A 15348-nucleotide genomic window follows, 5' to 3' on the forward strand; every position below is an offset into this window, starting at 1 on the left:
CTATCTTTATTCACAGCCGGTAACATTTTAAGATCCATGAGGAGAACCCGCGGGGGAGCGGACCTTCGGCAATGGGCGGAGCTCGTCCTACCGTGGCTTCCGCCGCCGGACCTAGCGGCCGCCGCCTCCACCTGTAAGGCCCTCAGCCGCGTAGGTAAATCCGTCTCCTCCCGACGCGCGTCCGATGCCACCCGCGGCCTAGAGCGCCACTCCATCCCTTTCCTCGACCCCACGGGCGATGGTCAACCCTACTCGTATTTCCTTTACACCCGATTCCCCGTCCTCGCCTTGTCCTCACCGGCTCCCTCCGCCCAGCCGTGGGGCGGAGACCCCGATAAAAATCGAATCTTGGATGCTTCTTCTCTGGCGGTCTTCGAGTCCCCGATCACGGGAAGCGGCGCCGGTTGCGGCTGCAACGTGTGCGCTCCTCTGGCAGTCGGGGATTACGGTCGCTGCCCGTGTTCGAGCCCCAAGATGGGATCTTTCTCAAGTTCCAATGCCGGAAACGGAACAGATCTGATGACAGAGTGCGGGACAAACTGTTCTTGTGGAGTTGAGTGCGTGAATCGATTGACTCAGAGAGGGGTTTCGGTTAAATTGAGGATCATTAAAGATAGGAATAAGGGTTGGGGATTGCACGCTGCTCAGTTCATCCACAGAGGGCAATTTGTTTGTGAATATGCCGGTATGGGCTTCTTATCCTATTTTCGCTGCTTCTCTGTCATTGGACAATGATTTTGCTCTGTGTAGGTGAGTTCTTGACGACAGAAGAAGCAAGGAGGAGGCAGCGAACTTACGATGAGCTTGCATGTGGTGGTAGGCTTCATCCTGCCCTTCTGGTTGTAAGAGAGCATCTTCCATCAGGCAAAGCATGCTTGAGAGTCAACATCGATGCTACTAAGGTGGGAAACATAGCTCGATTCGTCAATCACTCGTGCGATGGTGGCAATCTCTCGACAGTCCTGGTCAGGAACTCTGGGTCATTGCTTCCGCGACTCTGTTTCTTTGCTGCCAAGGATGTGGTTGATGGTGAAGAACTCACCTTCAGCTACGGAGTTGCTGATCTTACAAAGCAGGGTTTACCTTGCTTCTGTGGAAGCTCTTGCTGTGTCGGCAGGCTGCCGTCAGAAGAAACATGAACTCCGGTGGATGATACGTTTCTCATGGTTCTGCTGACTGTTGACTGTAGCCAAATTTAGATTTGGTTCACAATCTCTTTCCTCATTGTTTGGGTTGATTCCATGAACTGAGATTATTTTTTTATGATGACGATGAACATATGTTCGTCACAAATTCCATATGGAGTGAATCTCATCAAAACCAAGAAAAAAATTGTTCACGACACTGAGTTAATGAGAATCGACAAGTGACAGACCAGAAAGAGGAATAAAATTGACGCAATCACCTAAAAAATAGTTCTGCCTTTACACACCCTGACATCAAACTCGCACCAGGAAAAACCTATGGAGGATGGCAACTAAATCCTGGTTGGAACTTTGGTCAACCATCAATGACAGGTGGGCCCAGGTATTTTACGCCATCCATCTCTAAATCCTTGGAAATGTCAATCTCTTCCAGCCATCCCAGATCATGTTTCTCCTCTCCACTTTGGTCAGTGGCATCATCTGCACAAGGTCCATAAGACTTTATAAACGAACAGAAATCATCTGTCTTGTTCAATCAGCACCAAACAAACAGATTACTCAGTGACATTATGCATGGCAGTAGTAGCCTGGCAAAATAGTTGGGTGAAGTCCAAAATAATACATTAGCATTAAAGACAGCAATCATAGTCAGTATTATGACACTGGTGAAGTCAAAGAACCACATGGTTTTCAAACAGTAGGAGAAACAAATTGTAAAGGAAAAGATTCAATGAGTCAGGTGACATACTGGATATAATACACATGCAAACTAACAGCTCATTGAATCATCACAATGTTTGCAAAACATGGATACTGTTATTTATTACAAGTCCATTGTAGTGTCAACTAAGATGCATATATTGGGCAGTAGGAATCAGAATCCACAAGCAAAGAACAAAGTCGAGCAACATGCATCTATTCGTAGGAGCTGATCATTGCTTACCTAAATATTTCGTGTAGGGATGATCGCGATAATACGTTATGTCGCGATTGTCTTCCTTTGAGTAAGGGGGTCCAAGAACATCGAGCACAGCACAGGGTGTGATGGCTGTGAAGGTATGGATGTTTCCCCCAGTTGTTGGATAAAGAATGGAGGTGTTGCAAGGTGCAGTGAAATCGGAATCGACCACCAGCTTTGCCGGCCTCACTGCAAATTATACCACACATTGCCATGGATTGAGAATTTGGTAAGATGGAATCAGAGAGAGCGAATGGGAGCTCACTTTTAGCTGAGGATGCGGAGATACTTGATTTATCGGGATCGATCCAATCGTATGATTTTATATGCATCGATCCCAATAGTAGCTTGCTGAAAACAGTCATCTCAGGGTGATTATGAAGAGGAATAACTGCTGTTAGGGGCAAGAAGAATATACACATCTGCAAGGAAACATGAATGTATCAAAAAACAAGAACATTCTACCCCACATGTTAAAGGCACCTTCATCAAAGAAAGGGAACTTCCCGATAAATTCTTAATGCTTGTTAAGGAATCTACATGTGTTAGTTTGGCAAGTCCCATAGTCCCACATCGGGAAAATCAGACTTGTTGTCTCGTCTTGGAACTATAAATAAGGGCCTGGGCTTTGAAGTCAGATGCACCATAGGTACCACAAGTGGCACCACAAGAAAAACCTAAGTGTTTGCTTTGGTTTAAGTCCATACTCAGTTAAATAGTTTGGACTTATAGTTTGGTTTTTCTTGTTTAGTATTTTCAGGTGTTTTATGACCTAGGAACATCTTCCTAAGGCATTTGTAATTGTCCCTCTTTTGCAGTAGTAATTTGCTCCTCTTTCGTCCGTGGATGTAGGTCAAAGTCAATTGACTGAACCACGTATATCTGGTGTTCTGGTGTTCTTGTCGCTTCTTTTATTCTTCCGCTTTAGAAATGTCAACTTCGGCTTGTGGCAACTCAAGATGGAGGCCATTTTGGTTCAAGACGGAGTTGATTTGGTACTACAGGGAACCGAGAGCATTCCAGATGATATGTCAAAAGAAGAGTTTGCGGGTATGGATAAGAAGGCCCGATCAAGCATCATTCTAAATCTCTCTGACGAGGTTTTACGGGAGGTAGCTACGGAGACTACGGCTAAGAGCATGTGGGACAAGCTTAAAGCCTTTTACATGAAGAGGACAGTGGAGAATCGTCTCTACTTGAAGCAGAGTCTATATATGCTTCGGATGACTGAAGGTACATCTATACTCTCACATCTTGATAAGTTTGATTCTTTGGTTATGGATTTGGAGAATATAGATGCAAAAATTGATGATGAGGATAAGGCTTTGTTACTCTTGTGTTCTCTTCCCCAATCTTTTAAGCATTTCCGTGATACTTTGATTTATGGAAAAGAAATAGTTTTGTATCAAGAAATTAAATATGCATTGAAATCTAAGGAGCAGATAGACAGGAATATCACTGGGGAAAATAGAGAGAATCAGGCTGAGGGTCTGGTTATTAGGGGGAGAATGGATAAAAGAGAATTTGACAGTAGTAGATCTAAATCTAGATCTAAATCTAGACATAGAAATTTGTAATGCAGATATTGTCATAAAATGGGGCACATTAAATCTGATTGCTTTAAATTGAAAAATAAATTAAAGCAAAAGGAAAAATTTATTGAAAAAACTACTGAATCCGCTGAAGTTAGTGTAGCAACAGATGAGATTGTTGGAAATATTTTTTCTGCTATTGATGACAGGACGAGGTCTAAAAATGAATGGATTTTAGATTCAGGTTGTTCTTATCACTAGGGATTTGTTTTCCACATATGAATCTTGTAATGATGGAATTGTTTTGATGGGCAATAATGCCGCATGTGATGTTGTTGGTAGAGGTACAATCCGAATTAAAATGCATGATGGTATTGTGAGGACGCTCACTAATGTTAGACATGTTCCTGATTTAAAAAAGAATCTCATCTCTTTAGGCACCCTAGAGGCCCTTGGGTGTAAATACACAACTGAAGGTGGAGTTATGAAAGTTTCTAGAAGTGCTCTTGTTGTTATGAAAGCTTGTAGGTCTGGTAACTTGTATATTATGCAGGGAACTACTGTCACAGGTTTGGTTGCAGTTTCGTCATCATCATTGTCTGATTCTGACATCACCAAATTATGGCATATGCTTTTGGGAGCGAAAAAGGTTTGAGCATATTGAGCAAAAGGGGTCTACTTTGCGGACAGAGTACTGGGCCACTTGATTTTTGTGAACACTGCATTTTTGGAAAGCAGAAAAGAGTCAGCTTCACTTCTCCGGCAGTTCACAAAACGAAAGGTACTCTTGACTATATTCATTCAGACCTTTGGGGTCCAGCTCATGTTCAGTCTAAGGGTGGTGCCAGGTATATGTTGAGTTTCATTGACGATTATTCCAGGAAAGTTTGGGTTTATTTTTTGAAGCATAAAAATGATGTTTTTCTAACATTTAAACAATGGAAGGCTTTGATTGAGAAGCAAACAGGTAAACAGATTAAGCGGCTTCGAACAGATAATGACATGGAATTTTGTGAAGGTGACTTTGAAGAATTTTGCAAAAATGAAGGAATCGTTCGCCATCGCACTGTTAGGATGACGCCTCAACAAAATAGTGTGGCCGAACGTATGAACAGAACACTCTTGGAGAGGGCAAGGTGTATGATCTCAAATGCAGGGTTGACAAAGGACTTTTGGGCAGAGACGATTAATATGGCCTGTTACGTTGTCAACCGCGCTCCTTCTGCAGCACTTAACTTTAAAACTCCGGAGGAAGTTTGGTTAGATACTCCTGCTGATTATTCTGATTTAAAATTTTTTGGGTGTCCAGCATACATGCATGTAAATGAAGGAAAATTAGAGCATCGGGCTAAAAAGTACATTTTCCTTGGGTATGCTTCTGGGGTAAAAGGATACAGATTATGGTGTTCTGATCCCAAATCCCCAAAATTTATAATCAGTAGAGATGTTACTTTTGATGAATTGTTTATGTTATCTTCCAAAGAGGATTCTACTAGTTGTTCAAATGATAGTGCGCAGAAGCAAGTGAAGCTTGAGATTGGTAGTTCAGATTCTTTTAAGTCGAACTCTTCTACTAAAAGAATGCCAGTAGGTGGTCCCGAGTCTACTGACGCAGATGATCCAAAGGAAGAGCAATATTCCATAGCCAAGGATAGACCACGGAGAGATATTCGACCACCACAAAGATATGCAAATTTGGTTGCATATGCTTTGTCTGTTGCAGAAGAGACAAGTGAAGTTGGTGAGCCTACTTCCTACTCAGATGCAGTTTCCTGTGATAATTCCGCTAAGTGGTTGATTGCGATGAATGAAGAAATTGAGTCTCTCCATCGGAATAGAACTTGGGATCTTGTGAAGCCGCGTTCTGGTAAGAAAATTGTTGGATGCAAATGGGATACCATTGCTGAAAGAAAGGTCCTTGTTCAGAAAATTCATACGAAGGACAATCGAGCTGATATGCTTATGAAGGTTCTTCCGGTTTACAAGTTCAAGCAGTGCTTGGACTTGGTTGGTGTTCATTGTTGGTGATTGCCCGTTGGGGCTTTTATGAAGAAGGTGGAGCAAGTTTTGTTGGAACATGCCAAGGTGGAGATTTGTTAGTTTGGCAAGTCCCATAGTCCCACATCGGGAAAATCAGACTTGTTGTCTCGTCTTGGAACTATAAATAAGGGTCTGGGCTTTGAAGTCAGATGCACCATAGGTACCACAAGTGGCACCACAAGAAAAACCTAAGTGTTTGCTTTGGTTTAAATCCATACTCAGTTAAATAAATTGGACTTATAGTTTGGTTTTTCTTGTTTAGTATTTTCGAGTGTTTTATGGCCTAGGAACATCTTCCTAAGGCATTTGTAATTGTCCCTCTTTTGCAGTAGTAATTTGCTCCTCTTTCGTCCGTGGATGTAGGTCAAAGTCAATTGACTGAACCACGTATATCTGGTGTTCTGATGTTCTTGTCGCTTCTTTTATTCTTCCGCTTTATTGTCTTGTTGGGTTGCCAAAATTATCTTGTGGTAAATTTCCTGGGGCTAGCTCTAACAATATGTCATCATATCCAACAAATGCATCTTGCTAAGAGTGCAATTTCTCATGGTAAGCAAAGCATGGTGCCATCAAGGGGGCAAGTCTTACCGAAAAGTTGTCGCATTTATGTATGGTGGCATATGTGATCCTTGGGGTTCCACTGGAAGAACTTTTGGACTTAAAGAAGAGTATGTCCGTGCTTAGCCCAACATCTTCTGGTCTCATTTTATCTGGAGATGGATAGAATCTCACATGGTTAGAACTTCCAGTAAGCACGGCCTTCAAACTTTAGCAAGAGCATGCGTTCAATGTTGATAATGAATACAAACTAGAAGATTACTGGGAAATTTTGTGTGCATAGAAGTATGGGTATAAATCGAGTTCTATCCGAAGCATGAAGCCAATAAAAAAACCTAGTTAAGTAAAATATTATTTATGGATTGGAGTTCGTGCCTTCAAACACAGAGCATGGGTAGATGCATCAAATCTTACTTCAAGTTGGTATCAGCGCAATCAAAGAACGAATCTACAAGTATTAAAGACCAAGAAAGATACAACAATGGTTGGGATTCGCGCAAAGCAACGCTAGCAGGAGGTTCGGAGACGATACCTAAGAGGAGCTTCAGCATCTCGACGTCGGCGGGCTCCGGCACGGTCCCGGGGCCCTTGAATACCGACTTGCAGGCCACGAACAGCCGCTGGATGGCGGTGGAGGCCGCGTGCACCCTCCGCCGTGTCCTCCGGCTGCAACCCTGCTTCCTCACCAGCCTCTCGCCGTTCCGCTTCGCCCCCACTCGCTTCCCCTCCTCCCCATTGCTCGCCTCCACCTTCATCCCGTCTCGCCTGCAAGACGTAATGTTTCGCCGTTGGCGATTGTCGAGACGTCTCAAGGTCCGGGCTTTACACGCACCGGAGATCTAATATCGGCGGAGAAGTGGGAAAAGACCAGACATGGAGCGGATAAGCTCGAACTCAGGATCGGGATCCACGAAGAACAGTGGAAAAAATGGAACTTGCGCAAGGGAGGATTGGACAGGTGGGGGTATATAAAGGAGGGGCGGGGGGGAACAAAACCATGGGCCATCGCATGGCTTTGGCTTACGAAATCTCCATGGTTTCATGAAGCGAAGACCACGAAACTGCTCGAGTTCTTGGCCCCTTTCGGCTCCCTCCCCGCCTCCACCAGCCTATTAGCCATCCCGAAACAGCTCTCCCCGACCGTACACAGATTGCTGAGCACCCCACCTCGTCCTTTTTTAGTGTCTCAGTGTCATCGGTGAATTGACCCAAATGCTCTCATCGATGCAGGACGCCGTGTCTCATTGTCTCGGTGAAAGGACCGAAATGCCCTCATCGAGGTTGCAACGTCGCCGGACCAGTTTGGTAACTTCGCAAGAGTCACTGCTGTCAAAAAGATGCCATGTCCACCATGCAAAAAATGCTTTTTGCGTGTGATTTTGACACGCGTCATCCTCTGGGTGTACAAAAATTGACGTAGATGAGACTATGTTTGCTACGTCTTTCTGTCTTATACGGAGTCTGGTGGGAGCGCCCTTTCATATCCTGACCCACCACGGCCGACGCCATCGTATGCCACATGTACGCTCGTGAGCATCACGTGCTGGATCGCGCTGGGCAAAGGGATCCGCTGAAAGGCGACAGACGCGGAGGTTTAAAGACGAGTGACGTGTTTCGTGGGTGAGGGAGAGCCCGGGCGACTCTAGTGGCGGCACCGCACGTGAGTGGCCCATCCCATCGAAATTACCTGAATGAAATAAATTGGAAGTCATAAAAATATAAGTTATCGCGTTCCCGTAGTTTGCAATAATATGTGTTGCATACTGCTGCTTCATAAATATATGTGAGCACGTATAATTTTGGATGCACACGCGTATATGGCCATTAAAACGTTGCAAATGTTATGATATGATAGGAATCCCGATGCCGGTTCAAAAGCAAACCAGCATCCCACTCGGTTCGATTGGTAAGTCGGTCCGACCATACGGTCTCCCGACATAATAATTCCGCATTAACCAATCGCTTCGGTGGTGGATCGATTTAGTCCATTGCCATTCCTGCCCGACGCACAATAACTTGTCAGGGATGCGGTCCATTCCTGCATTTATAGTCATCGTCTACTGCTGCTTTCTGTTGGTTCCATTGACACATGGAATGTTTCGGCAGGCTTGGGTATTTGGTACATTGCAGCACAGATCCTGTCGCTGGACCATCTTTTCGCATGTGTGATACACGAGGTGAGAGCATCATTCAGAGTTCGGACATAGTGTGGGACAAATGTGTTGCAGCGAGAATGTCTCTCTTCCGATCAGCTATTAGCGTGATGTTGTTTTGAGGAAGCCATTGCATGGCTGTGGCCAAGGCTGGGTGGGACAACTCACGAAAAGTGCAGTCCACGTCATTAAAATAATATTTTAATTGTCAATATCACATATATATATATAATCACTTATTATTAAGATTGTTATAATGGTTACGGTATTATCATCGATAAGACATTATTTATTAATTTGATGATAGTATATTAAATTAATTTATTAAAGATCTCATCTTATATATTTTACATCTTAAATATTATTTTAGTGATAATGTACCATATATTTTTACTAAAAACTATGGTTCAAAATCTTACCTGATATATTTTACATCTTGAATATTAATCTAACAATGATGTTTTTTTAATATATTTTTTTAAAAATATTAACTATCTTAATTAGTAAAGATTAGGATAGTTTATTGTATGTTTTTAATCCGAAACTTACATTCTTATCTTTTAAGAAAAATATATATCGTATATACTTTGTTGCTTTATGCACATCCACTGATGTTTGTGTCAAACAAAAAATAATAATTCTATCGCTACCACTGGCCATTCTATATAACATAATTAACATTAGAATTAGAATTGTTGGATGAAATAAAAGTAAGCATAGTTTATGTTATTTTGCCATAATCTTACAATAACACAGTGATCATAAATTCAAATTTTCTTTTTGGTTTTAGATTAGGTGGCTTCTCATTGTCGTTTAGAATTGTTGGATGAAGTAAAATTAAGCATAGTTTATGTTATTTTGCCATATCATTACAATAGCACAGTGATCATAAATTCAAATTTTCTTCTTGATTTTGGATTAGGTGGCTTCTCATTGACGTTCAATGGCTACATAACCTTATTAAAATGGTTATTATGGTTTTTTCTCAAATTTTATTATAATCATAAAAAAAAGTTATTGGACATGTATGAGCATTCTAAATATTTTATTTTGGTTATTTCCAAAAAAATTTATGTAGCAATTGGTAATTTTACAAAATGATGATCTTTTAAAAATACCTATATTTTGAGTATTTTCTAATTGGTACCCTTTTTTATTTTTTTCAAACAATGCTTCTAACTTAAAAATATCTTAAGTAGCCCTTAAAAAAAATTTGTCAAAATTTTTATCCATTTTTATCAATTTTAAATTACTATAATATTATTCAATAGTATTTATAATGCTTTATTGATGTACTGAAAATACTATAAATGTTATTAACTATAAACGACAACATATCATATTTTTTCTTTGGTTATCATTACTCATATATTATATTTTTAGGCTTGTAATTAGTTTGATTAAAATTAAAAGTCTATTTAGATCATTTATAATGTTTTCGAGTAGGCTTTATAGTGTTTTTATTATGATAGTCAAAATATTGTAATAAATTAATTTTTAATTTTTATTCAGGTAATATTATTCTTTTAAGTCATTATTAATATATATTTGAATGATATATGAAATGAATTCTAGTATATTTTGATTCTATCTAATTTATTTAAAATATTTTTAAGTAAATCTTATAATATTTTTATTGTGATAACTAAAATGCTATAATAACGAGCATATTTGAAAAATAATTTATATAATTTTTAAATTAGGATCATACAAGTCTCCCGACTGGTGATACCAAATACGACACTCGACAAGATTCATTTTTCTTTCTCTTTCTCACGGAGCGATGCTCTCACGATGTCAGGCCATTCGTTCGATCCCCTCTATACTAATCCTCGACTTCATTGTTCTCGATATAGGTTTTTGCTCAACAATGTTACGTCGATCGAATATCCTCTAGATTTTCGCTCGTCGATTGATTATACGATGAATCTACTCCCCGGTTAAGCACTCTGGTAATCATCGACTATGTCGTCATTCTTGGTTCTTTGCATAAGAAGGTTAGGTAAATTGTAAGTGCTTTTTCATATCTTTACCAACTATGTCTTCTTGGCGGTTCTCCTTATTCTTATTTATGTTGGGATGGAGAAGCAAAGAAACGATAAAAACATAATACTGTGATGCAATTAAAAAGAATAATTTCGATAAAAAAAATCGATGTAGTATTTAAATAAGAGGATTAACATAGAACATTTACAAGAGATTCTCAAGTGTATACTCCTTATCTTGCTTCATAAACTATGGTCCTATATATAGGACCTAGAGGTTATTACCTCACTCCATCATGTCACTCATGATTGAGTTACGTATAGAAACTACCCTATAACTTCTAAATTATGGACCACTTCTTAAAATATATTGATAACTATCTAAAAAATGGTAACTACCTAGATAACTACTATGAATCAATTCTCAACACTCCCCCTTGATTCATAGTTATATGCATCAATTTGTAATATGAAATAAACATGCTTTTGAACTAGAAGCAACTTAGTGAGGATATATGTAACTTATTCATCTGTTCCATAATATTTTATTGCTATGACTCTATTTGTCATAAGATCCCAGATAAAATGATAACGTATCTCTATATACTTCATTTTTTCATAAAATATTAGATTATTCGTCATTGTAATTGTGGCTTTCTTGTCACAAAACATTTTCATTGCTTCTTTTCGTTCTGATGAAGATCTTCAAGAAGTATTCTAAGCTATATTGCTTGACAAATTGTCGATGTTACGACTACATATTTTGCTTTCGATGTTGATAACAGTTGTTGCTTGCTTTAACTCCTGATTTGAGGTTAAAAATATTATCTGAAGCACTCTTTCTATCATCTAACGCTCCTGCTTAATCACTATCAGTGAAACCAAATAATTATTTGAGATATCATTAACTTATAAATAAGTCATAAACAACTTACTATTTTCTTCATTTTCCTCCACATAGCTTGTTTGTTTTTCTCTTTTCTAGCAATCTGCCTTCATGTGACTAAACTTTTTACAATAATAACATTTAATTCCACTCTTGTAGTTTTTTTTATTATAATTTGATTGCTTTTGTTCATCATGCCCATTAAAGTGTCATCTTCCTCTTCCATTTCCTCTACCACGAAATCCTCCATGTTCTTTTCCTGTTAATTTTTATCTTTTATTGAAATAGAATACTCCTCAAATATTTTTTCTTCACTTTTTTCAAGTGATATATTTAACCTTGCTTCATGTACTTGCAAGGAACTCATTAGTCCATCAAATACAAATGTAGATAAATCTTTTGACTCCTCAATTGTGACAACAACATGATCAAATTTCAGAGTTAAACTTCTCAAATTTTTTGTAATAATTGTATGATCAGGAAGATGTTTACCATACTATTTCATTTGACTAATAATTTTAGTCACTTAAGAAAGAAAATCTTACACCGATTCATTGCTTTTCATGAATAAAATTTCAAACTCACGATGAAGGATTTGAAGTTTTACCGTAATCACCCTTGATAAGCCTTGAAATTCATTTTGAAGTATCAACCAAATTTCCTTTGAGGTCATCGCTGCTGCAATTCTAGAGAAGATTGTCTCTGTATAACTTGTTGAATGAAGAATAATGCCTTTGAGTCATTCTTTCTATTCTTCATTCAGTCTGATTTCGTCATTTGGATCTATATATCCATTTTCTATTAAGTCCCAAAGATCTTGAGACTTGAATAGAGTTTTCATCTTGATATTCTAAAATTCATAGCATTTGCCTGAGAAGATAAGAATAAGGGGTTGAGACATGGAATTACCATTGATAATTATAATGCTTAGTTCAAATTAAAACTTGGCTCGAATACCACAAATGTTAAAGATAAAAGAACAAGGAAATGATAAAAACGGAATACATGCAATTAAAAAAGAATCATTTCAATCAAGAAAACCGATATAGTATTTAAACAAGAGGATTGACATAAAATACTTACAAAATATTCTCAATTGTATATTCTTTATCTTACTTCATGAGGTAACTATCTCACTCTATCATGTCACCCATGATTGAGTTAGGTATAGGAACTATCCTATAACTTCTAGATCATGAGTCACTTCTTAAAACATGTCTATACCTATCTAAAACATAGTAACTATCTAGATAATTATTATGAATCAATTCTCAATGATTTGTTCTTATTCCCAATGTTGATGTTCTGCTCGATCATTGTTCATGTCGATTGGAAGTTCTTCTTCGGATCTTTAACCTAATGCAACTATTTTCCTTTGATCGGAGACATTCGCCTCCTTCTCTTTTCGCCTACTGTTTCTGTGGTTATGTGTACCTTGGATCATCGGGCCCCGATGATCCAATCGACTTAGATTTTGCACTAGGAACAGCAGCAAGTGTATAAAGAAACCCTTCCTTCTTGCAATGGGCAGAGGCTGGGCGTACAACCAAGGATACTAAGAACAGTATCCATAATAAAGAAGACTCCGGCGTCCAATTTGCACAGAGCTAGTGCAGACAAACGAAAACCACATGATATTACTAAGCACAAAGAAGATTTGTTTTCTACGAAGACACAACCATGAAGTAGATGGCCTCAAGTGAGGCTGAGTTTTCATAGCTTCCTTATTCCACAATAATACAGCTTAAGACAAAACTCTGACGTTTGCTATGAGGAAAAGGCCGGTTTGCTTCTTGTCCTCGAACGGCTATCACAGAAAATGGTGTTTCTTCGAGGGAAATGACTCTTAAGCTGCATCATGCTCCATGGACATTGTCAACAGTGAGATGCTTATTCTCGAATAAGCTATTAGTAGAGCAATGGAACTTTTCAGCTGACGTACCCCTTGGTTTGCCAAGAAGAGGTCATGGCAGACTTTGGTATGATTGATGAACTGGTCAGCCTTGTTCTTCTCACCCACCATATGGCAGGCATCCTCTTCTTGTCGCCGGCTGTTCCTTGAGCTCTCTTTCACAGCTCTTAAAGCCGCCTCTCTTCTCCTTCCTCAATCGTACCACATTCGGTGATGGACTGCAGTTGCCCATCGATTCGTGTTCGATAGAAAGGAGGCTTCCACCCATGGATAGGCTGATAAACCTGGAGCCGTCCAGCCAGGTCGTCATCCGCGTCGAACCCACCCAAAAATGCTGCGGTGAGCTCACCCTGCGCAATGTCATGTACACCATGCCGGTCGCCTTCCGGCTCGACCCCGTCAACCGGCTTCGCTACGCGATCCGGCCCCGGTCGGGCATCATCGCCCCCTTGGCTACTCTCCTCGTGGAGTTCACCTACCTCCTCCCCCTCGACTCGCCCCTCCCCGACTCGCTCCCGCGCTGCGACGACCGGTTCCTCCTCCACAGCGTCGTCGTCCCCAGCGCCTCCCTCAAGGTCCCCGCCTCCATCTCCGACTCGATCCCCGGTGAGTGGTTCACCAACAAGAAGAAGCAAGTGTTCATAGATAGCGGCATCAGGATTTTCTTCGTTGGATCGGCCGTGCTGACTCGGCTTGTGGAGGACGGGTTGATGGACTCGGTCAGGGAGGTGCTGGAACGGAGCGAGCCGGAGTGGCGGGCCGTCGACTCGGTCGACTCGGAGGGTCGGACGCTGCTCCATTTGGCCATCGCCCAGTGCCGGCCGGAATTGGTTCAGCTGCTCCTCGAGTTCGAACCCGACGTGGAGGCCGCGGACCGGAACGGCCGGACGCCGCTGGAGGCGGCTGCGGCCGCCGGGGAGGCCCTGATCGCAGAGATCCTCATCGCGCGGCGGGCGTCGGTGGAGCGGTCGCGGGGGTCGGACCTAGGCCCGCTGCACCTCGCCGCCGCCGCCGGCCACGCCGAAGTCGTCCGTCTCCTCCTGCTCAATGGCGTGGCCGTGGACGCGCCGGCGGCGGACGGGCGGACGGCGCTTCGCCTGGCGGCGGAGGGGCGGCGGCATGACTGCGCGAAGCTGCTGCTGAAGGCGGGAGCGAGGGTGGACGCCCGTGGCGGTGCCGACGGTGGGATGCCGCTACACGCGGCTGCGGCCGGCGGGGACGAAGCCATAGTCAAACTGCTGCTGACCAGGGGTGTAGCGGGGGTTAAGGAGGTGCGGAACGCAGCGGGGCTGACGGCGTACGACCTCGCGGCGGAGGGAGGCCACGTGAGGATGCTGGACGCGTTGAGGCTGGGGGACGCGCTGGCGACGGCGGCGAGGAAGGGGGAGGTGCAAGCGGCGGCGCGCCTGGTGGATAGAGGCGCAGCGGTGAACGGGAGGGACCAGCACGGGTGGACGGCGCTGATGAGGGCGGCGTTCAAGGGGAGAGTGGAGGCGATACGGGTGCTGACGGACAAGGGGGCGGAGGTGGAGGCCAGAGACGAGGACGGCTACACGGCGCTTCACTGCGCAGCCGAGGCTGGGTACGCGGAGGCGGTGGAGGCGCTTCTGAGGCGGGGGGCCGACATCGGGGCACGCACTGCGAAGGGAGCGACGGCGGCGGAGATCGCCGCCTCCCACGGATACGACGGCATCGTGAGGATCCTGGCCCGCGGAAGCACCGCGCTGTTGGTGGAAAAGCGAAGGGGCGGAGACGTGGGAGCAAAGAAGGGAAAAGAGAGGGAGGGGCGGAGGAAGAAGAGTGACATTGGTGGCAGCGACGGCGGCAGAGTGGCGGTGAGGAACGGCGGTCGGTTCCACAGGGCCAGGGCGGCGGTGGAGGTGGCTTGGTCGCACTAGTGTGGGCGGGGTTGTATCGGCATTTTGCGCTAAATTTTGTGGTTTAAGTCCCAATTCTTTTATTATTTGCCTTAAAACTCTTCTTCTCCTGCTGAAAGTACACATTGCGTGTGATTGCAAGTACTCGTGCAAGAATAAACATTTGTACATCAGGAGACCTGGGCACCAGTCTCTCCTCAAATGAAGGAAAAGGAAAGCTCAGCTTCCATGCCATGGCTCCAAAGATTACATGTTTAACGTCTGTACAACCCAGTGTGCAGGAAGAAACTATCTTCCGACTT

At 42.5% G+C, this 15348-nt stretch overlaps 3 protein-coding genes across 3 annotated transcripts; 2 read left to right on the forward strand and 1 right to left on the reverse strand.

The window, feature by feature from the left end:
* The first annotated feature begins 7 nt into the window (after window positions 1-7).
* LOC135646146 (histone-lysine N-methyltransferase SUVR3-like) lies at window positions 8-1263 on the forward strand. The gene is made up of 2 exons (XM_065165353.1): window positions 8-685; window positions 751-1263. Exons 1-2 carry the CDS (start codon window positions 37-39, stop codon window positions 1137-1139), a joined length of 1038 nt encoding a protein of 345 aa, XP_065021425.1. The 5' UTR covers window positions 8-36; the 3' UTR covers window positions 1140-1263.
* Window positions 1264-1311: 48 nt separating this feature from the next.
* Window positions 1312-7391, reverse strand: LOC135646147 (plant cysteine oxidase 2-like). Its single transcript, XM_065165354.1, has 5 exons — window positions 6766-7391; window positions 6264-6385; window positions 2369-2525; window positions 2089-2292; window positions 1312-1625 (listed from the first exon to the last, which is right to left on the reverse strand). The coding sequence occupies exons 1-5, from the start codon at window positions 6986-6988 to the stop codon at window positions 1501-1503; spliced, it is 831 nt and encodes a 276-aa protein (XP_065021426.1). The 5' UTR covers window positions 6989-7391; the 3' UTR covers window positions 1312-1500.
* A 5628-nt stretch (window positions 7392-13019) lies between these two features.
* Window positions 13020-15167, forward strand: LOC103995092 (protein VAPYRIN). The gene has a single exon (XM_009415600.3). The coding sequence runs from the start codon at window positions 13436-13438 to the stop codon at window positions 15065-15067; it is 1632 nt and encodes a 543-aa protein (XP_009413875.2). The 5' UTR covers window positions 13020-13435; the 3' UTR covers window positions 15068-15167.
* Window positions 15168-15348: the final 181 nt, after the last annotated feature.

This window comes from Musa acuminata, chromosome BXJ3-8 (genome assembly GCF_036884655.1).
Source record: "Musa acuminata AAA Group cultivar baxijiao chromosome BXJ3-8, Cavendish_Baxijiao_AAA, whole genome shotgun sequence".
Taxonomy (NCBI): domain Eukaryota; kingdom Viridiplantae; phylum Streptophyta; class Magnoliopsida; order Zingiberales; family Musaceae; genus Musa; species Musa acuminata.